Raw genomic sequence first — 23,606 nt, 5'->3', positions numbered from 1 at the left:
AGACAGAGATGGAGAGTTCAGAAAGGAAGGTCAGAGTTGTGGTCAGGAGCTTTTTCCGAGGAGAAAGAAAAAACTAAAACCCCTTGAGCCAAGTTAAGGGTCACAAAGGTAATTACCGAGGGTTGTCTTGGAGGCTACATTCCGGAAGAGGGGCAGCCTGCCCTTGGTCCTATTATGGAGAACTGGGAAGGACAAAGGGAAGTGATTAATATTTAAAAAAGTCAATAAATTATCCCAGAAGACGTCTATTTGAGCCCTGAAAAAGACAGAATCTGTTAATATACCATACCAGTATACAGTAGGTGCATCTGTGCAGTAGAGCTCAATCTTAATCAACAAATTATAACAGTTGAAGAATATATAATGCTGCACACAACTTCATTGTGAGGAAAGACTTTGACTGCAGTTTATCCTCGTATAGCCTACAATAAACCAGCCAAAGGAAGATTGTAAGATTACGCCACAGGATTGGGCATGATGATGATGATGCCTGCAAAATGATAAATCAAAGATCCAGTTAAAATTCTTCCAGCTCGGAGTCTTAAAGCAAGGGTCAGTGAGGGGGGCTGAAACAGACATTTCTGAGCAGTGATAAATCACTGTATCCTGTAAAACGTCTGCTGCCGTATTAAAACAGGTTTCAGTGGGTTGATGACCAAAGTCTCTATTGGCTTACCATGGCGAGGAGGGAAGGTGAATTGTGTGCCTGACATGAAGGTTTTCTGTCGGAAGAAAGACAAGAAGATGAATTAAGACATTTCTGATTAGTCCAAATATGTAATGTCACAACAAGTCACAACATAGTGAAACCAAAATCCCTTTTATGAACTGACAAAATCCTCCTCATGTTTCTTTCTCTCACCGCATTTTCACCTCATTATGAAACCCTGCAAGCTCCTTCCCCATGTTGAATCTGTAAACGTCCCGGCCGGCGGAAACCCTATTATTCCAAGATCCCTTAACGCCTGTTTAATACTTGGTTGCACATTGTGTAATGCACGAGAAAAAAAAAGAAAATCTGCAAGCTCACAACACGTCGCAGCGCATGGCGTTGTGAGCTTATAGATTTGCTATTTTAGTATAAGTATAACAGGCCTTTTAGGAAATGCCAGTGCTGCAGTTGATGCTCAGCAGCTGTGGTGTTTTATGAGCACGGGGGCCGATGTGACGCGACAGCGTTTCACGGTCAGGAACTCGGCACCAACAATCACCTCTCCATCTTTCTCTCCTCAACTCTCCTCCAGGGGCGTCACAAGGGGGGGGGGGGGGGGGGGGGGGACGAAGTTACTAGGGCCCAAGGTGGAGGGGCCTTAATTATTTTATACTTTAGCTATTGAAAAATAGCAGATATACAAGCTCACAGCACGGCACCGAGTGTAGATCTGCTGTTTTTGAAAAGTAGTGAAAATGTGTGCAAATCTTTGAATATTATGTATTTTCTAAAGCGAACATTTGTAACTCAAATTTTGATCCTGGGGGGTCCCTGGAACTAAATATTTTGAGATGGGGGTCCGTGGCCATGGCCAAATACATATCATTTTAGGGGTCCTTCACGTGAAAATGTTTGAGCACCACTGACATAGAAACATAGGTTTTTCAAAAAACCTTAGAAGGATTTGAAATATTCAAAGACTTGCACAAAAAAAAATCAAAAATAGCAGATCTACAATTTAGATCTGCTATTTTTCAATAGTTAAAGCACAAAAGAATGCATAATAATGCGTTCCCAGTCTTAATGGCTTAAACCCCCTCCCCCTATGAAGAACGTTCATGGGGGGCCCGCAGTGAATCCTTGCACCCAGGGCCCAGGATTTGGTGCGACACCCCTGCTCTCCTCCACACCCTACTGCTCTCTCCCCATTTCCGCTCCTCCTCTTTCCTTCTGCTCTCTGCTCTTCTATTCCAGAAGTAAGCTATAGTCATGGGTCTGCTCGCTTTGGCTTGGTCAGCTCTGGCTGCGCTGATGCAGTTTCCATTCAGCAGCAGAATGGAAAAGAAAATGATCCAAACATGAGACCATATTACACCCACTAATGCTCACTACACCGTCATTGAAGCATACTGCTGGCTTTCAGGTGCATTCCCGAAAATAATATATTCATTTTGGAAAACAAATACAAAATGCACCTGTGGAGCTTTAATCTTGTCGCTTAAAATTTATTTTCAGGTTGATTTAGATGAGTTATATTGCATAAACAGCAGGCCATGTTACAGTTCGGTACCAGCGGGCCATGTTGCAGTTCGATAGAATATGCCTCAACAAGAATCTACAAAATAAAACGCACTTTAAAAAACAATGTTTTAAAAATGATTGAAACAGAATGTTGTCCAGACATACATACCACAGGCTTGACAGGACGTTTATAGGGTTTCTGCATGGACTTATCTGGAAAACACAATACAACAGTAAACAAATAAGTGGGACAGATGGAAAGAAATAGAACTAATCAAAACCATAACATTTGCGAAGATGTTTTTGAAGAAAATGTGGGTCACAGTGACTCATGAAATAACTACAGAGGTTGATGGTTTCACATGTTAGCTATTGCACAGTGCATATGAGGTTGTGGATATTGGTAATACGCACAGTAAATTCCTTGATATTAATTAACTCCAAAAGGTGTACAAATGGTAAAGGAGAGTTCTGGACTAGCCGTTTTATTACAGTATGTTAATCTGATGTCAATAATGGGATGCCGTAAAAAGGCCAATGGTCGCTAGACCCCCCCCCCCCCCCCCCCCCCCCCCCCGCTAAGAGCTACCATGCGCTAGAAATTTCGTTTTTTTCCCCCTCTGCTCTACGACTAGTTAAAGGTATATTCAGTGATTGTATTTCATTCAAATACAAATATAATTGGTACATGTTCCATTCATTCTCCTCACTAGAATGTGTGCTGACCATATAAGGACTTCCACCATGGCCCGTGTTACGAGCATAGCTAGATTCGGTTTTCAGAGGTGGCCAGCCAGTCCTCGACCAATCATGTTAGAGTATGGCCGTAGTTATGTTATGATGTTTAGTTATGATGGTCAAAATAAAGGTTTTGAGAACCACAGCTGCTCTGAATTAAGAATGCTAAATGCCTAGATTGTAAACTACTGAACTCATAAAATGCCACAGTCTTGTAGTAAATCAGTATCATACATATATCCTGAAACTGGAGACGTAGGCCTACTGATATTCAGCGATTGGGTCTAATGATCAAAACGAGAACATTATAATGGTGTAAAAAATATATAAAAAACTAAACATTTCCACGCTGTAAGGCCAGTAAGGGACAAGATGACCCCCAGCCACTTTCATTATCACTAAATACACCTTTAATGCAGTGGTTCTCAAACTTTGACATTTCAAGGTCTCCCCTTAACTTTGACAGTGTACAAATGGAACCTAACGGGTCCATTTGGTCCCATTTGTACACTGTCAGAGTTACAGACTTGTAAGGGTCAATTTAGACCCCCTTAAAGGAAACTAGACAGTCCCTGAAATCCACTTTGAGAACCATTGAGTTAATGGATGGAATAACATCAGATTATGGTAATTAAAGCACTAGTCCAGAATTCTCCTTTAATGAAGTTAAGACTGGGATTTTACTGTGCACATGCCCAAGATGCACTGCAAGAGAAGAGCTAGGATACGTTTTTTCTGTTACCTACCCCCCATATTGGTGTTATGAATGACTGGCTTGCTCCAAATTCCATTATTTCCATCCCTAGAGTTGGGTTGCACTCCAAACTCATATGCTGTGTTGGGTTTCAAGTTGTCAATGACAGTGTCGCTGGTGGGGCACGTCTGGAAGTTCCACTTTCTGTTCCTCTCACGATAACGCACTGTGTAGTGTCTGAGACAACAAAAACAAATTGTTTTATATAGAACACAATATGCTACTGTATATTTATTATTGTATTTTCAAAAGAGCTACAGTAAAATATCTGTTTCTGTATCACACAAGGAATCGTCCAGTGAAACTCAGACACAAGTCAAGGGTGGTGTAGGGAATATACAGCTACAAGGATTAATACAATAAATCGCAACTGCTGTAGTTGAATTACTAGTTCATGTTGACACCTTAACACATACACCGCCATGGACGTCATCAAACAACTTTTCCGGTGGTTTACCCTACTGTAGACTGCGCTCTCCCGCACCCGTGAGTGATGCAACTGGGACTACAATTCCCATGATGCAATGCAACCAGAAATGACGTCATCCCAGAATTCTCCGTTCTGCCCAGCCCAATGTTATGAAATTCAGAAATATGTATGTATGTTGGATTCTTCTCTACGGCCCATACAATGAACATGTGTCGTGTTTGATACCAGTGAGCACCGCTCACATTTTTCTTTTCAGGGTGAAGGAAAAAACTATCGCTTCCCAACAGCTTTTGTTATCTGGTCACGTGCGTTCCTGTTGCCATCGAAAATAAGGTAAAATCACTGGAAACCCCGTGGCAGAGGCTACTGAAGAATACCTGGCAGTCAATTCAATATATGTAACAGTTCATGGAACATAAAATATGCTAGCAAATTGTCTAAAAATAATTGCTCCTCAAATATTGAAAATAACACTTGAGTTTAGACAGAGGGGACAACTGCCTCGCCTCCACAAAAGTGACTAAATTCCCTGCACTGATTGAAGGTTGGTCTGGTGGAAGTGGTAGGTAAGGCTTAATGTATTAGTCATCAGACAACCAGACCTCTGGTCTACTAGCCGAGCCCAATCTGAGCGCCATTTCCTTCCATCCATTATTATAAAATGTTAGTAAAATATATTGATTAAAAAAAAAACATGTTTGAAAACAACATGTGCGGAGGTACTTCTTTTGCCTACTGGCAGCATCCTCAAGAAATTTGGCGGTGATTGTTCCAGCGGTTTGCGAGATTAGTCCCGGAACAAACAGACAGAGTCACAGATGTTCTGTCTTCAAGACGGCTCTGCCTCCTACAGAGCCATGGCATGTTTTCAGCTGAAAATATGTGTTGACATCTCTATTCAGTTGAACAAAGTCGTGTGACAAAAAAAAATCCATCAGGACCACCCGGCTCACCTGTAAACAATTACCCCTCATACACCACAAACGTGGGAGCTGTGAACTGAAATGCAGCTCCAAAAGGCAGCTTTTAAAAGAAAATGTTTGTTTTTAAAAATGTTAAAAGGTTATGTTTAAAGCTATACTGTGTAAGTTGCTCACCTAGAGGTCAGTAGCTCTATAGCAAACCGCGGTCGCGTCCGCATCTTTCGGCCGTTTTTCGCCGCGGACCACCCCCGCGTCTGCCTCCACCTTGCCGAGATCTATCTTTAGAGGGGTCCCTGGTTCCTGTGCGTTCAGGCATTCCGGAGAAACGGACTCCTTCACCGAGTAAATGCTGTTGTTATGTTGAGGCAAGCTACACGGGCGCCTACAAATATGGCCGCCGTATTGTGATAGCGACCCCACTTCAAGATGCGCTGTGATTGGCCGGCAGTGTATAACCCTCGCTGTGATTGGCCGGTAGTGTATGACGACGCAATTTTGCTGCGAAATTCTCCCCCCCTCACGGCTCATAGAAAACATATAAAGAGAAGGCTTCAGAAGCTGAAAATAACGGAGTGGGTGTTCTAAAACTTTAGCGATTTAACAGTAACAGACAATTTTAAGATTTGTTTTATAAAAAAAGTTACATGGTATAACTTTAAGCTAGGTCATTTGGTTATTTGACCTTTCTGTGGTAAAGTATCTACTGTAGTTCAGCTTCCATACTTGTCCTTCCTGCTATACAGTACATGTTTCTTTCCCCTATTTAGGAGATACAGATGAAACTAACATTAGCAAATTTATAAAACCAACAGAAGATTTAGGCAGAGTCATAGCAGAGTGAGCTCAAGCTTTCCAATGGCTTTTCCAAAGCTTGCTCTCTCTCCATATGGAGAGAACGGGGATTTCACTGAGAAGAGGAAGTGTGACTTAGGCCTTGTGGGAGGACTCCTCTCCTAAACACCTGCGAGCACTCCATGCATTGGCTCTGCTGCTCCGTAATATGAGAGACGTAAGGGAATCATATCATCGCTAGCGGGCAGGAACCTTGTATGTCCAATACCGTTACTTTTCAGGAAATGAGAAAAAAGAAGCGTGTGCACAGTATGTTCTAGTGGATCCAATGTAGTTATTATTTAGTCACAAGTCCTTGTTAATACTTGTCATTGGTTAAATATCTTATATTAAATTAAAATGAGCTAATGGAAGGGCGGGGGTGGGGCACTCACGTCGTTCTGACTCCAAACCACGGACACGTCACTTATGACAACATAAATAAACGATGGCCACGTTACTATGACAATATATAAGTCAGATCCATATTATGGGCAAAGAAGGGGGCATGCCCATACATGGGCATAAAAGGGACAAGGACTGACAGATACAGAGATCTCCATATATGGTCATAAAAGGGACGAGGGGTGACAACTACAGAGATCGTCATATCAGCATGAGCATGCCCATATATGGGCATATACTGATGACATCCTGGATTTTCATTTATGGGCATAGCAGGAACTAGGACAGACAGATACAGATAGATCTCTTCATTGCGACCGAAGGTTGCAGTTTACTATGAGAAACGCCACAGCTTGTACGTGTCCGTCTGTCTGGACGTGTAGACGTGTACACATTTTTACGGTCTATGGGTTTGCCGCTCTGACATCATGCTCTGGCTTCACTGTGATTTCACTCTAACAGAATCCCTTTTATGCCCATATATGGAGTTCCCTGATGTCATCAAAGCCGCGACCGAGTATTTCCCGGTGAATCTGTGCGCAACGGTGGGGGCTTGGGAGTGTGGGGGACACAAACCACTGACTATTGCTGATGATGGAGAGGTTATATAGCTTAGCTTTTATGTATTATGTTATGTAATGTAATCTTGCCGATTTAGTAAGAGACTCGTTGCCAATTGCAAGATATTTAAAAGTTATTTGGGGCCATGATGATATCCTTTCTTCCCACAACAAGGATTTATATTGTCTGTGTTATTGTTTACACACAATTATTTACCACAATTATTCACGTGTGGCAAGATCGCGGTTCACTAGTTTTTAGTAGGCTATAGACTCGAGGTGGGTGAAGCCTTTTCAGAAGTTAATTTAATGTTTTCCATTTAATGATTTCCTTTATCCTCATCTAATCTTGCGCTAATGCACGCAACTGTTTTCGCCAGGTTTTAAGGCCGTGTATGCTTTTCAGAAGTTAATTTAATGTTTTCCATTAAATGATTTCCTTTATCGTCATCTTCCGCTAATGCACGCAACTGTTTTCGCCAGGTTTTAAGGTCTTATTTTAGTTGTTTCTCATAAGCTCGCAACCCTCCTTGCCCATCGCCCCCCACCTTTGCGCACAGATTCACCGGGAAATACTCGGTCGCATCAAAGCCCCCGACACAACGACTCAGACATATTGTTTACTTAGCACCCTGCCTTTCTGTCTTTCGGTCAGAGACATGACCATCCAGACGCAGAAATGAAATCCAGTGGTCCCCATTGCATGTGTGTGTACAGTATGTGTACTGTATGTGTATCTCACCCATCCTCCAGGCAGTCCTTCATGATGTTGCCCTGCTCATAGGGGGTCTTCAGCAGCGTCCCCCACGACAACAGCACTGAGGTTGGGGTCACGGAACCAATGACCAGATGAAGTGGCTTCTCCAGTTCAACTTTCCCTGAGGGGATCAAGGCCCAAGGTCCATTAAATGTCGAAGAGTGATCTACAAGCTCACAACGGTTGCATGTGCGACGCAACGTGAGCTTGTATGTCTGCTGTTCTCCGGAAGTGTCCCACACTACTGTAAATTCTCACGGAAACAGGTGGATACATGTCATAATGCTACATATTTAGTGTGGTTGCCTACAGGGCAACCAGACATAGTTGTAATCCAGCTTTATTATTTAATCTTTGTAACCCCAAAAGTCCATTGAGTTCAATGGACCATATAGAGTCCAGGATTGCACCTTTCTAGTCTCAATTCAATTGTATTCAGGAGTCATTCCTCACCTGTGCAATGCTTCTTCACGTCATTGATTGGGATGGGCTGGACAGCGATGAGGTATTTGGGTTCTGCGTCTAAACGACAAGAGGAAGGAAGGGTCAAAATAAAGGTTGACCGGTGGTGGAATGCACACTGAACCTCCAAAGATATGTCTTTGTCTCTCAGGACGCACAGACTTGAACAATGACTAAAAAAAGGCTCAAAGTAAATCACTCTTTTCAGCACACTCCTCACAGTCTTTTCATTTTTTTTGCCTGCGTTCCGGGCCCCAAAGACAAACACATGAAGAAGGATTCCTACCAATCTCGGTCTCGTAGGGCAGTCCGTTCTCAGGCAACTGGATGAACTGCTTGGAGAACATGCTGCTGCCATAGCCGAGGATATAGCCCTCCAGCTTGGTGTCGGCATTGGGACGCAGGAACTTCATCACGATGGTGTCTCCTGTGGCGTTGATGCGTACCTTCATGTTCTGACGTCTCACTGTGGGCACAGAGAATTCCCGGGATGGGATTCTTACCAAACAGAAACAGTTTTTGCAATAGCAATGATTAAGGCTGAACAAAACAAGATGAGAGGCACCCTATTAACACAGTTTATATATGTGCTTATTGGGTGCAAACATTACAGTTATAGTTAGAAGTACTGTATATGCTACTTACAACTGCATTGTATACTATGTGTGTGTGTGTGTGTGTGTGTGTGTGTGTGTGTGTGTGTGTGTGTGTGTGTGTGTGCGTGTGCGTGCGTGCGTGTACGTGTGTGCTATTCCATGAGGTGCTAGCAGTGGGCTATTGAATTACGGCAAATGTTAGAGTAAATCAATAATCTGCAAACACTTGGCATGAAGGTAAATTAGAAAACAGAGAGCATGGCATACAATGGAAAGCATGTGTGCACACACGAACACACACAAATGCACACATCACGCAAACACGCACGAAACGTAAACACAGTCCCTGCCAAGCATCTTGATGTTCCCTGCCAGAATGAACTGTTTGTCAGCACCGGGCCCAACTGCACATTGCCAGTGCTGGGAGGCAGAGGTCACCAGAGGACGTACAGTACTGTACTGTACACCAGGGGTTTTCAAAGTGGGTGACGGGGCACCCTGGGGTGCCGCGACAGCAGTCCAGGGGTGCCGCGAGATAATTTGATAATATTGGAAATTTACAAGTACAAAGTTATTTTCAGTCAGTTCTAACCAAAATGGCTATTATCTCAACGTTTTCCTCGCAACATAATCACTGAAATATCGTCACTGTCGGGCAGAAACCTTGTATTTCCAAGTTACAAGACCGTCGCACAAAACTAGTGAAAACAGCAGATCTACAAGCAAACAACGCCTCGCATCGCGAGGCGTTGTTTGCTTGTAGATCTGCTGTTTTCACTAGTTTAGTACATATTTTAGATGATAAATACAAAACGGTTTCCACCCGACAACGACGATATGCTATAAATATAAGGTGCTGGGAGTGAAAATTATAATGTAGAGGTGCCTCGGATTAAAACAAATATTTATGGGGTGCCCTGAGACAAAAAAGTTTGAAAACCCCTGCTGTACACCACAGGTCTCCCAGAGAGCCCACAGGACAGCGCATGTTGTTGTAGTTGTTGTTATTGTTATGATTAGTGGCAGTGGTGGGGAAAAAGTACTAAAACTCTTTACTTAAGTAAAAGTATCAATACTGCAATATAGACGTATACTCCGTTACAATTAAAAGACCAGAATTCAAAATTTACTTGAGTAAAATTACAAAAGTATTAGTACTTAAAAGTACCAAAAGTAAAAGAACTCATTAGGCAGAATGTCCTATTTCAAGTTTTCAAATTAATACAAATCTTTTGAAAATAGCAGATCTACAAGCTCACAATGCATTGTATCGCGATGCATTGTGAGTTTGTAGTTTGGCTATTTTCAAATGGCCGAAAGGTATATAGAGCTGAAGTGGACCTTGTATGTTCCGTAATAATAATCAATCTACAAAGTAACTAGTTACTAAAGTTTTCAAATAATTGTAGTGGAGAAAATGTAGAGGTAAAAGTATTGGAAATTGGATGTACTCAAGTAAAGTACAAATACCTCAAAATTGTACTTAAGTACAGTACTTGAGTACATGTATTTAGTTACTTTCCACCACTGATGTGCACCGCAGGACTCCCAGAGAGTCCACATAGGACAGCTCATGTTGTTGTTGTTGTTGTCTCCACCAGCCGAAGGCATGGGGGAGAGTATGTTTTCCCCTCCGTCCGTCCGTGTGTCCGTCCGTGCGTGTGTCCGTCCGTCCGTCCGTCCGTCCGTGTGTGTGTGTGTCCTCGCAGTTTGTGTGCAGCTAATCTCAGTCGCCGTTGTCCCGGTCGCTGCCAAAGTGAGCACACACATTCCCTGGATGCCAATCTAGAACCTCTGCCCTAAATTTTTCAAATTCTAGCGCCACCTAGTGGCCGATGTTTGCAAAACACATTTCTGTGCACTACTCTTACAGATTTTGTCCAAAAATCCTACAAATCGGTAGGCAGTATCTCGACAGTCATGTGATCGACACGGATCTGTCCGATTTTGCATATTCCATCCTGATTGGCTAAGATTGGCTTCCAAAGTTTGTAGGATTGAGCCGTTTTGAACAAAATGCCTCAAATCCCAAACGCAAAGTGCAATTATCATGAAATCGCGCACACACGTTCCCACTAGGTCGAGGGAGAAATACCACTTCACATTTTTTAAATCAGCCTCATGGTGGCGCTATAACAAGCCGATTTGTGGTTTTACCTATAACTCCACCGATCAGTTTCAAACTTTGTAAGCGGACTCTCTAGAGGCCAAGGAAAAACCCTTTCCCTGCATTTTTCACATCAGCCTTTTATAGCGCCACCAGGAGGCCGACTTATGTAAAACACAATTTTTCCTATTATTCCTTGAGATTTTATCCAAAAATCATGCAAATCGGTACACAGTATCTCTATAGTCATGTGATCAAGTCCGATCCGTCTGATATTTCATATTCCATCCTAATTTCCTAATATTGGCTTCCAAAGTTTGCGGGATTGCTCAGTTTTTGAACAAAATGCTTCAAATCATCAACGCAGCTTGCGATTACCGTGAAATTTGCCACACATGTTCCCACTATGTCAAGGAACAAATGCTACCCTTTTCATGTTGGCCTTTTATAGCGCCACCAGCAGGTAGACTTTAGTAAAACACATTTTTGGAACACAATGCCTCAAATCATGCATGCAGTGTCCGATTGCCATGAAAGGTCTAAGGTGAAGAACATATTCCAGCCTTTTTACATTGGCCTATTATACAGTAGTACCACCAGGACGCATGGCCTGGTGGAGACCTGTGCTCGGAAGAGCACTGCTTCTAGTTGTTGTTGTAGTTATTGTCTCCACCAGCCGAAGGCTGAGGGAGAGTATGTTTTCCCCTCCGTCCGTCCGTCCGTCCGTGCGTCCGTGCGTGCGTCCGTGCGTCCTCGCAGTTTGTGAGCAGCTAATCTCAGTCACCGTTGGCCCGATCGCTGCCAAACTGAGCACACACACTCCCTGGATGCCAATCTAGAACCTCTGCCCCACATTTTTCAAATCAGCCTCAAGGTGGCGCTATAACAGGCCGATTTGTGTGGCCTGGTTGTTACCAGCTAATCTCCGGCGCCGTTGGCCCGATCGCTGCCAAACTGAGCACACACACTCCCTGGATGCTAATTCAGAACCTCTGCCCCACATTTTTTAAATCAGCCTCATGGTGGCGCTATAACAGGCCGATTTGTGTGGCCTGGTGGAGACCTGTGCTCGGAAGAGCACTGCTTCTAGTTGTTATTGTCATGATTAGTGGTGGAAGTATGAGGGCGGTAGCTGAGAGTTCCTGACGTGTATCTAATGACCAAGATACAAGGTCTTTATTGTCACATGCAGCTCTGGCAACATTGCAGGCAGTGAAATTCTCAGTACTTAAATGTATTCTGAAAAATGAACGAAAAACCTGACTTAACAACAACTGCAGTGATGGTGTGTGAGGTCAGAGAGCTGCAGAGAGCTGCTTCATCCAAGAACAAATGAATCTGCGGTGGGTGAGAGAGTGGCAAATATGACACGCTTTACTATAGAACTCATATGTGCTTGCTTTGTGCAAGACTCGTGCAGTATTCCCCTCAGCGCATATGCTTGGCTCACATTTGAGAGCTAAATGAAATAGTGGAACTTTGTTTGAGGCACTATGCCAGCAGTTGTCAGAAGCCAACCCAGAGACACAGCGAAAAAAGGGGGAAGCCCTGAGTTCGAAAAATAGTCCCATGCTTTTCCAGCTGTGTGCTTTCTATCAAAGCTGCATTTGTTTTTTTCTCCCCTCAATGTTTCCGATAAAACAAAAGTGGGACTGGCTCCGAGGGAGAGGGCTCTGAGTATATGAAACATTAGAAAAGTTCTGGCAGACATCTTTAGCTCCAATACAAGCAAACACTGGCCCAAGCCCACAGCAACCCCGTCCAAAGCCCAGCCGCTTGGCCCACACACCACTTGGGGACTATTAGACTTATCAGTGTTTCCAGCGTAAAATGAATAAAGATTTTAGAAATGGATCCAGTCATAACCCCTACAATCAATCAACTTCAAAGGAGAAGAATCAACAGCCAAGTACCCAGAACAGACCGTCGAGGCATTGATTTGCCAAGTCACGTGTGTGTGTGTGTGTGTGTGTGTGTGTGTGTGTGTGTGTGTGTGTGTGTGCGTGTGCGTGTGTGTGTGTGTGTGTGCGTGTGCGTGTGTGTGTGTGTAACCACAGTCTGTTTTATGAGGACCATAGTGCAGCAGACGACTGAGACATGTTAACCCGAATTCAACTCTTCCCTCCGCTGTGTTAAAGCATACTCTGAAGGATGGGACTAGTCCCCATGGAAACAAGGGTGGTCCACACAGTCGTGAAAAATGTACCCACATTTCTTTACTTAAATAAAAGTATCAATACTGCGATGTAGAAATACTCATGTTACAATTAACTTGAATAAAAGTACAAAGGTATTGGCATCAAAATGTACTTAAAGTACAAAAAGTAGTTTTCAAATGTACAGTATGAAATGTGTTAAAATCTTTTGAGAATAGCCGATTTACAAGCTCACAATGCATCGTGATGGGACGCATTGTGAGCTTGTAGATCGTCTATTTTCAAATGGCCGAAATGTGTACCGTATTTTCCGGACTATAAGGCGCACTTAAAAGCCTTTAATTTTCTAAAAAAACTACAATGTGCCTTATAGTCCAGTGCGCCTTATATATGGATCATTCATTGACATTGACATTCCCTTTAGCACAGCTCCATCTGTTGGATGCATAACACAACGGTAGCATCTATTATGTGCGCCTTATAGTCCGGTGGGCCTTATATATGAAAACAGTTCGAGACCATTCATATATAGACCATTCATTGACAGTGCGCCTTATAGTCCGGTGCGCCTTATAGTCCGGAAAATACGGTATATGGCTGAAGTGGTTAATGTATGTTTTGTAATCAAAATCAAAATCTACAAAGTAACTAGTACCTAAGTATTGAAAATTGGAAATACTCAAGTAATAATACCTAAAAAATTGTAGTCAAGTGCAGTACTTGAGTAAATGTACTTAGTTACTTTACACCACTGGTGGTCCATGCTCATGTCCAGAAAGTACAAGGCCATAGTGGTGCCAGAGGCCAAAGGTCATTAGGCATATAGCTGCATGACCTGACCTTCGACGAAAATATAGTAGGGCGGGGTAAAAAGTACCGTATGTCTTCGGGGTATTTCTCCACAAAGGTTTTTACGTTGTGAAATTATGGCGTTAAACAACCTTTCTTTGTCACTGGGCATATGGTCACTGGTGGGGCAGAAACGTTTCAAATTTGATTTGAACGGTTTCCACCCGACAATGACGATATGCAATGTGAAACTGCAACTGAGATCTTTTTATTATCTCCACCAGGCAACGGCTGTGGCCAGAGTGTCTGTCTGCCTGTGTGTCCGAAGCTAATCTCACAAACTAGACCAGCCATTGCCAAATGTCTTGTGCACACTGCCAGTAAGCCAAGGAAATCACTCCCTGCATATTTCTTCTAATTGGCCTCACGGTGACGTTTATGTTTTGGTCTATAGCTCTTGAATCATACTGTGGGTAATGCTGCGGGTTCTTGGATTCCTTGGTCCATGGTGCACGTTCCCATACTGTATGTACTGTAGGCCCTGCCCATTTCTGCTTAAATAGAATCACTATTGTTTTGCATTTTCTTCAAAACATACTTTTTGCTACTACTACTAAAGACTTTGTCCTAAACTCACAAAAGTCGCTGCACATGTCAAGTCGATAACAAGGTATCATACAGAGTTGTGACATTCCAATTAGCTATAACTGATATTTGATTATGCTGTGATGAATGTTAGACAGAATAATATAATCTCTGACAGAGAGACAAGACGAAGAGTTCCATTTATTCCACCATCCAGCAATCCTGATATGATGATCATATCAGGAGAAGTGATATCATGAGACTGGTACTATATCCTGAATAAACTAAACCTTGTTACTGTCAAGATCGAACAAGACAGCTGATGAGGTATTTCAGATTGTTACATTAAAGAATACATCAATTGAAGTCTCTACTGGAGGGTTTTAATTGGTAAGTTAAAACCATCCTTACCTACCTGTAAGATTTTTTTTTATAGAAAAATGCAGCAAGAGAATTTTGATTGGTTATCATAAACTGCCTTATTTGTGTTCCTTATTGACTGTTGTTGTAGAATGCTGTTGTTTTTAACCTTAGATCAAATAGAAAATTCATGTAACTTATTCCTCGAACATGTGTACAGTCTTTGGTGAAACTTCTTTTAATGTGTTTGCATCCTGATCTTATTGTGAAATACAGAGTCATCTCAAACTAGAGTCTCTTATCAGCATGGAATGACTTAATACATTTGATAAAAGGATTTTCTGACCATTGTCTGACCACATTCTGCCTCTTACACAGCCCTAGACCACCCGGACTGGTGGAGATAGGGGCGCCTTTCTCATTTATTGTTAATCTATCCATATGGAATTAATTTGAATTGCAACTTTTGAGATCTTGCAAGCCCACCAGGGAATCGGGGAATTCCTGAAAGCCAAGGGTATGATGAAAAGGCCACATATTTCCGCACATGTCTGAGGTAGCTTAGGCAAATCCAAGTCCATCCATGGCATCGTGCTGACATTCGTATGGTACAGTATAGGGGATAAAACCTAATCCCGTCACTAAAAACATAATTAAAAAGGCAGCCCTTTTGCTCTCTGCGCATCCAATCATGTGGCGGTAGAGAGAAGCAGAAGATACTGTAACTTTGCACAATGTTCAGCTGCATTCCAAGGCTACAAGATATACTGCTGCCCAACCAGGTTGGGTTAGTCATCATGTGAAGTACATTATGAATTGCCTCTGAGTTGTTCACAGCATAACAGCAATAAAGGCAACAAGAATAATACTGTAGCTGGTCCGTCAGTAATTACAATACCAGCAAATTCATCAATCCACAAAGAGTCAGCCAATAAACACGTCAGATCATACAATAAACAGTGCCACATCATTCAGCAAACACCACCATGGCTCTCGTCCTGTTTTGAACTAGGAGCCAGGGAGTGTGATCTTCTGGGTCTGAAACTGAGAAACTCCCTTTCACTGGAAAGACTGAATGGAAACACTCACTGGAGGCAAGCGAGCTCAGGAGAGGCAATCTTGGCTCATCAGTGATGATGGATGGTCCTCTGGGAAAGGGAGTAGGTTAATAAGGTTGTCAGTACACGCACACACGCACACCCGCACGCACACCCACACGCACGCACGCGCGCGCGCGCGCACACACACACACACACACACACACACACACACACACACACACACACACACACACACACACACACACACACACACACTCAGTCTTTATGATGCTTGTGCATGTGTGTGCGTGAGCATTCATGTATGCATGCGTATTGTATTTCTGGAAACAGTCAGTGTTTTAGATGTTGATTTAGATCCTTCTGTCTGACACTACCAAACTAATTATTCTTGGCAGCCCACTCGTACACTCCTGTCTTTGTATGACTGCTCACATTTCCTCTTTTTTTGCAAATGAGGGGAACTACATGCAGTACATGGAAGCAAGCGCTCTGTTTATATACTCTGTGAGATTATTCTCTGAGGTAATGAACTAGAAATATCCAAAGCAGCATCTCAAATGTCTTGGAATGGGACAACAACAAGAAAGACTTGATTTATTTCGAACCGTGTGAACTGTTGCTTTTGCATCTGGCAGTGCTGGCTGTTGGAACAGACAAAATAAGGAACTCATATCCTGCAATTGAACATCACAGCTATCTGCTCTACTGTGTGATTGAAGGCACTCGTCCCAAACCAATGTATTCACTTAATTTGGTTTGTATAAACCCCTGTAATGGATCATAATGTGTATAGAATTCATATAATAAATTAACCTGATTGTAAGACCCACGACATCTCTCTCTGTCTCTCTCTCTCACACGCACGCACGCACGCACGCACGCACGCACGGTCTTGAGTCTCAGCATGATTTCATGCAGCTCTGGCATATGTTGGACTCTCAGGTTTCTGCCCTGGGAATGGAGGAGAGAAGAGGTAGAGAGAGGGACTTGGCTTCCACCACTGGGGAGAAAGGCAGAGATGTTTAATGGCCCTTGGTAAAACAGTCGCCTTCATTTAAGTCAGTGAAGTGTCAAAATCCCATGAGCCCCCATGCCAGCAATACTAGTATAAGCAGAGGGAGAGAGAGAGAGAGAGAGAGAGAGAGAGAGAGAGAGAGAGAGAGAGAGAGAGAGTGAGAGAGAGAGAGAGAGAGAGAGAGAGAGAGAGAGAGATGCCTCTCAAGAAGTGTTTGTTGATATATCAATAGCACTGACCTACTGTATATTAGCTCTAATGAGAAACCTCAAACCAACAATTCAGTTCAATCCCAGCATCCTCACATCCTCTTCTGTCACTGCAGGGAACCACACTCTTAAGGCTGATTTATACTGTACTTGCGTGACATCACATAGATGTGATATGCGTTGTGAGCTTGTCGATCTGCTATTTTCGATGTGTGAAACCAGGCTTTATAAGACTCTTTGGAGCAAGGGAGGCTGGACCCTCTTCACCTTGCCGGCCAGCTGGAAAGAGGCGATCTTGCCGGGGATCACTCTCCCACGTTCTCCCTTGCCTTGGCTGGTTCTCCGCTATTCCCCGTGCTCTCACACTATATCTCCCTGTGTCAGATTCTACCGAGCAACAGCTGTTACCCTCGCTCAATCTCTCCTGTCCCATATCTGTATCCAGTCATCTTTCCAGCTCCATGACCCTCTTTCAACTTCCTCTAAATCCCTTAAATCCATCTCTCTTGTCCTCCACTCCCCTCGAGTAATTTCTCCACTTTTCCTCTCCTTGTCCTCATCATTGCTCTACGTGTGATATAAGGCATGTTTTGACTGGCACAGCTGTTGTGCGGCTACCTTATTGCTCCACCTACTGTAGCTCGCTAGCTTATCATAGATTGTTCGGTGATTTAAAAAAAAGGAATCTGTGAAATGTAAACAGTAGGCTACATATGTATTTCTATAGTTGAAAAAAGCATGCCAACACATACTGTATCATTACAACATCACATTACATAATATGCTTCAATCCTAACACCAGGGACGTGATCCAAGAAGAATATATGGACCTTAAACACCCCTCCCAAAGCAAAAACACACATACGCTCTTTCATCCAACTCCCAAATCTGCACACTGATTGTATGCAAGCCAAGTTTAGCTAGCAACACATTGGAAGCTGTCCGGGAGCCAATTTCACAGTCTTTTCCACTGTGCTTGCCTCTTCTCACTGACTCCACTCTCCTCACTTCAAATCACTTTTATGACCATCAAAGTCTCCAAAGGGTGCCCAACTTTAATTCACAGAAAACACACACCAGCTCAGACAACAAGAAGCCAGAAATCTGTTTGAGTGTGTGTGTGTGTGTGTGTGTGTGTGTGTGTGCGTGCGTGCGTGCGTGCGTGCGTGCGTGCGCGTGCGTGCGTGTGTGTCTGTAAATGTAAGCCTGTGCATGTGTGAGGGCGGTTGGGTGTACAGTACATGTGGGTGTGTGTTCAAGTGCACTTAGACAGTGGCAGGGTAATGATACAATATGGCAAGCGTTTGTGGAAAATCTGCAGTTTTCCACAACTGTCGTGACGTGAGAATCCTAATCAGTAGAAAGGGCCCAATACAGGCTAATTTGCGTTAGTGGATCCGGTTTGAGACCCTTTTTATGGTTTGTCTGTAAAAGAAACCACGAGTTGGGAGCATGTTTACAGTATAGTCAAATTGGTAATACAAAACCTGCAGAAAATGTAGTCCTGGAAAGGGTCCGTATGTCTGCATATGTCTTTTGTTTACATCACAAGACTCCCTTCAGGTTCTTTGACGTAAATATATTAATGAGCGCTTTAATATAAATCTTTATAGGAACAATAAAAGACCTCTTGCCAGAAGCGATGAATGAAAGTAATTAGCTAGCTTGTAACCAGACAGATTTTCTGCTTGGTGGGTGATGTGGGCACAGTTCTGGGAAAGCCATCCCACCAGGGTGTCTACAAGCCTAACCCCCATGACCACCGACCTGGAAACACTTTCATTGGACCACTATGAGCAGCGGCTGACCTCTTTTCTCTGTGTCTGCTCTCCTCATTTCAGGGAAATGGGAATAACGCACTTGGGCCATAAACACCCAGTGTTTGCATAGTTCCAAATCAATTACGTTTTAAATGGCGCACGGTGTGGAGTTTGGAGTTTACAGTGTTGGGATTTGACTTTGCTTTAATATTTTCGAATAAATAAAAGCTTCAGTACGCAGGTGGAGCAGAGAAACCTTTTTAATACCATCTGCTATGATGATAGAGTGCAGCTAGAACTGCTTCAAGGATACACCCACCAAACAAGTGTCTGGGAACCTCAAGGAGGAGCTTCAGCACCTTGTGTGGTGATTAGGGTATTATTATCTGTAGCCATAATGCAAAGAGATCATAAAAACAAACCTCCACTATATCCCAAAACCAGCATCCATCACACAATACAATGTATATGTAAGATGGATCTGTCTGAACAGCCCCAGCAACCTACAGTAGGCTACATCCCAACATGTGACTTCAAACTTAACCGGCACAAATACACACACATACATTTACCAATCAATGTATTCCATGAACCAGCAGCTTTGCTCAGCAAGTGAGTGTTCATTTAAGCCTTGAAGTGTAAACATGGACCCACAACAGGTCAGACAGAGTTAAATCATCACTCAGGATTATTTGACAAGGATGACAGGACATTCAAATCCGCTTCCATCTCTCAGTACACAATGTTCATCTAGATGCCACGTACCTCTGCTCCTGTGGGCCGCGGAGGGGCCGGATAAAGCAATCCCAGCTACGAAGAGCACGAGGAGAAGGACCAGGAAGGTGTGGGTGCGCTGCATCATCATCACTGATGGTCTGCTCAAGTCTCAGGTGTGCCGAGGAACGCGGTGGTGCTGCTGCTGCTGCTACAGTATAGGTGCAAGGAGCTGAACGAGGAACTGGGCGAAGCAAATCTTTGCAAAAAGAAGGGAGGACGGACCTTACTGGGCAGGAATACGAGGAGACAACAGCTGACTTAACCTTGTGAACAGGATGAAAGTTGGACAAGCAGTATGGACAAGAGCGGTGCTGAGGACAGTCTGGAAGATCTGTGTGTGCCGTAGATGGTTGTAGTGGCTGTACTACTTCTCTGAGTGTCTCTCAGGACTAGTACAGCTCACTGGACCGGGGGTCTGGATGTGGCGGTCTCCTCCAGCACCATCTATACCTCTACGGGAGAGGGAGGGGACAGAAGGAGCCGCCCCCCACCCACTCCACATGCACTTTCTCCTTCTCTGCCTTTCTTTCTTTCTTTCTTTCTTTCTTTCTCTCCCACTGCCCCCTCCCCTCCCTACTTCATTTCTCTCTCTCCCACTGCCCCCCCCCCCTCTTTCTCTCTGTCTCTCCTCTCTCACTGTGTAAAAGTTCTCTCTTTTCTTCCCTCCTCCTCCGTCCCGTCCCGTCCCCCCCCCCTCCCCTCCCTCCCACCCCCCCCCCCCCCCCCCCCCCCTCCGCTTAGTCTGGCTTAAATTGTCCCCTTCAACTTGGCTTTCCATACCCAAGGCCATTTTAATCCTTTCAATTTCTCATCATCTCTTTCTCCCCTCATTCTTTCACTATATTTCGCCCTCTTTTAAGTTTGTGTTGACTTTCATAATGTTCTGTGTACATTATTTACTAATCTACCGTATCTCACTCTTCCACACGTGCAGATTCAGTCCATTTATTTTCCCTCCTTGCTTCACTCAGACCCAAGGAGAATTGGAGAGGTTTTGAAGATTGTATTTAGCGTCCTGTATCCAAAGCGCTGCAGAGTGTAAGGGGGATTTCTGCTATTATACTCCATGGAAACATTGTCTCTCATCCCACAAAACAAACACACGCCAAAAAGCAGAAACACATTATGGACCCATGCAATGTTGGATGGATAACTGCAGAGCCCTTCAAAATCACGCGCAGCAGACCGCATACTTTGCACATGCTTTCAAACATGTCACTCTGCCTGAATGCAACCCATCACAAACACATGCTGATTTTGCAATGCACAATTTCTTTGAAGTCTGAGCTCATCCATCATCACAGTTACAGTCTCAGTTTGAGTGTGGCTGTGTGTGTGTGTGTGTGTGTGTGTGTGTGTGTGTGTGTGTGTGTGTGTGTGTGTGCGTGCGTGCGTGCGTGCGTGCGTGCGTGCGCGCGTGTGTGTAGATGTGCATGCTGGACCCAAATTCTCGAACGTCCAAGAATCAATTTTTGCCAGATTTAGGCCTCAAGGACATGGGTGTGTCTTTGTGTACTCTCTGTGTGTATGGGTGCGCGACTGCGCGTGCATGTGTGTGGTTATTCCATGAGCTCCACATGAGACAGGAAATGGAGACACGCCGGAGGTGTGTCTCCCCTGGAAATCCCTTGTATTCTGATCCCAATTACACATTATGTCAGCCTCCATGGAGGGGAGACGTGTCAAGGCACACATGCTCTACTGAGAACATGATGAAAACATCTCAATAAACTGCAGACGATGTCTGAGACTTCACTGGCTTTATTTATGGGTACGACACTCTGTAACTTTACAATAACATTTGACTGGAAACAAGTAAGGCTCCTGTTCCTTTTCACTTCATGATTTGGACACAAACATACGGTAACGAGGCTGGGATGGTGTTGTCAATGTATGTCCCCTGCATGTCCTTGCAACACGCAGCATTGAATTCTTGAATTGGTCAGATTGACACTCACAGGTACATTTTTGCTCTCTGTCTTGAAGCTATAGAAAGAGGGACAAAGAAAATGCCTACCTGAGCTAATACGGAACACTTGTCAACCAGTAGGGTTCCTACCCAAACACTAGGGTCTAAAGGTGACTCTCCACCAAACAGACTACAAGAGACTCTTTCCAACTCCTTCAGACTCGCAGTCTGTGGCAGTCTGTGGCATTTAGTTAGCACAGACTAAGCACAAACTCTAGTTGGCAGAAAGAACTTTGTTAGCAGACTCTACTGACACCAAACGACAGCTTGTCGGCAGCAGATGCTTTCCCACTTCTTCCTTCGCGAAATCGCGTCTGAATCGGTGCGGTGAATAGCCAGCTTAAAAGTAGGGAGACCACCTCCAACCACTATATTGTATGAACATACAGTACTCTACCATACAGATTGATCAAAATAGCTAAAATTCACAAAATAAAGTTATAGATTGCAGGTTTAAATTTACTGCACATCCCTCTAATACACACTATACCAGTGGTTCTCAACCGGTGTGTCGGGACTATACTATACTAGTAAGACGCCCTAAGGGAGAAAAGCAACCTCACTCTAAAGGGCCAGGTCACGCAGGACGGAATACGCACAGACGGAATGGAGCGTCCATATATGGGCATTGCCAAATATGGGTCAACAATGTGATGTCACAACAGGTCAGCTATAGACATTGAGGCGTTACCCACTCACTGACTGACTCAGGAGTGACAGCCTCTGCCGGGTTTCATAGTAAACTTGCTCCCTACGGTAACAATGCCAAATTGTCAATTAATAAAATAAATAAAAGAGGCAAACATTTTTTAAATAGCCGATCTATAAGTTCATTCAACATTTATCTATGGAACAGAGTCAAAATAAGTGACAAGAGTGCTTGTCAGGGTGAGGGGTCCCCACTTCAAATTATTATTTTGTGGGGTCCTGGCTCCCTTTTCTCCTCCTTTTCTCCTCCTCCAATTAATAATCTGTTGCCTTGCTCCTCTCACCCCTGATTATGGAAAGTATAGCCTGGTTTCTCTACATCGGTAGTGTACTGTATATATTTGGCTGTGGACTCCGATCTGAATGTGTTTTGTGCCAGGGACGGCCCAGAAGAGAAGTTCTACCACTTTTTCTAGTCACATGTTCAAATACTGGATTCTGATTGGCTAAATTCCGGAGGTTATGGCAGAACAACCGCCGCAGTTGTGTGAGGACGAGATCAATGCGCCTCAGTGTACATCCGGGGACTTCAGGAGGTAGTCGGAACACCTTTCCCCCAACCAACATATGACGGTCGTAGCGGTCCTATGTTTACTAACGTGCGTACGACGTCGCCGATTTATTTGGATCCAATGCAATCCGCCAACTTTAAAGCCCCTTTTCTCTGAACCTATGCCTTTCTGGAAGCGAACAGCCTCTATTTACGGCCGGAACGGTCCTTCTAACTGACGTTAGCTTAGCTGTATGCTAGACATCTTTCTCTGCATGGAGTTGGCGTCATCTGGTGGTGAGTAGAAGATGTTGTTTGTGGAACTATTTGCTGTCGTCGCGGAAGTTTTATAGGCAATAATGATTGTAACTTAATATCCTTGCAAGTTACAACTATGTGTTTTCTTTCATGTATACGGAAAAAAGTGGTAGAAAAGCTATTTACCACTCGGGGTCGGACATTATGCTCTGATAATGTCCTGTGTGAGGGTGTTATCGGACTCGGCTTCGCCTCGTCCGATCACCCCCTCACACAGGACATTATCAGAGCATAATGTCCTCTCACTCGGGGTAAATTGCTTACATAATTTACTTTCAAAAATAGCAGATATTCTTTGTGCCGCGCTGTAAGCTCGTAGATCTGCTGTTTTTGCAATAGGCAACATTTAAATGGATAAAGTGGTTAAAATAATTGTGATGCTATGTGATGCGACCTACTTTAGCTGGGGACCCCCTGGAAGCTCATGATCCGTCATGGATCATCTCCTTTGTTTCTTTCCGTTCTCATGCATTTCGTTAAGCATTTGCCTTTCATTAAATGCCTTTAATTTTCCTTTTCCTTGATAGTGAACTGCCTATTGGATGCAGTCATGCCTCACCTCTGGTACCACATTTTGTGTTTAAAGTTTTTCCAAGGTCTTTCCATGTCACAGATCGTGTCCCCTGTCCCTATATTGAATGTCACAGATGCTCTTTTGCAAGTCTTGGAGGTT

The 23,606-nt window shown here is 43.7% G+C and overlaps 1 protein-coding gene across 4 annotated transcripts in view; it reads right to left on the bottom strand.

Annotated features, from left to right (window-relative positions):
- abi3bpa (ABI family, member 3 (NESH) binding protein a) overlaps window positions 1-19,851 on the bottom strand; it is a 41,665-nt gene extending 21,814 nt beyond the window's left edge. For all 4 annotated transcript variants that reach the window (XM_080753193.1, XM_080753195.1, XM_080753194.1 and 1 more), the window contains exons 1-8: window positions 19,437-19,851; window positions 8,320-8,499; window positions 8,025-8,093; window positions 7,557-7,692; window positions 3,658-3,842; window positions 2,343-2,386; window positions 677-722; window positions 117-182 (exon numbers count right to left, since the gene is read on the bottom strand). In XM_080753193.1, the coding sequence (XP_080609319.1) occupies window positions 117-182; window positions 677-722; window positions 2,343-2,386; window positions 3,658-3,842; window positions 7,557-7,692; window positions 8,025-8,093; window positions 8,320-8,499; window positions 19,437-19,536 (826 nt within the window). In that variant the 5' untranslated portion in view covers window positions 19,537-19,851. The remainder of the gene's footprint in view (window positions 1-116; window positions 183-676; window positions 723-2,342; window positions 2,387-3,657; window positions 3,843-7,556; window positions 7,693-8,024; window positions 8,094-8,319; window positions 8,500-19,436) is intronic.
- Window positions 19,852-23,606: the final 3,755 nt, after the last annotated feature.

The sequence above is a fragment of the Nannobrachium achirus genome (assembly GCF_963921795.1).
Source record: "Nannobrachium achirus genome assembly, chromosome: 22".
Classification (NCBI taxonomy): domain Eukaryota; kingdom Metazoa; phylum Chordata; class Actinopteri; order Myctophiformes; family Myctophidae; genus Nannobrachium; species Nannobrachium achirus.
Note: the sequence above shows the minus strand (reverse complement) of the source record. Positions and strands in the feature narration are given on the sequence as shown.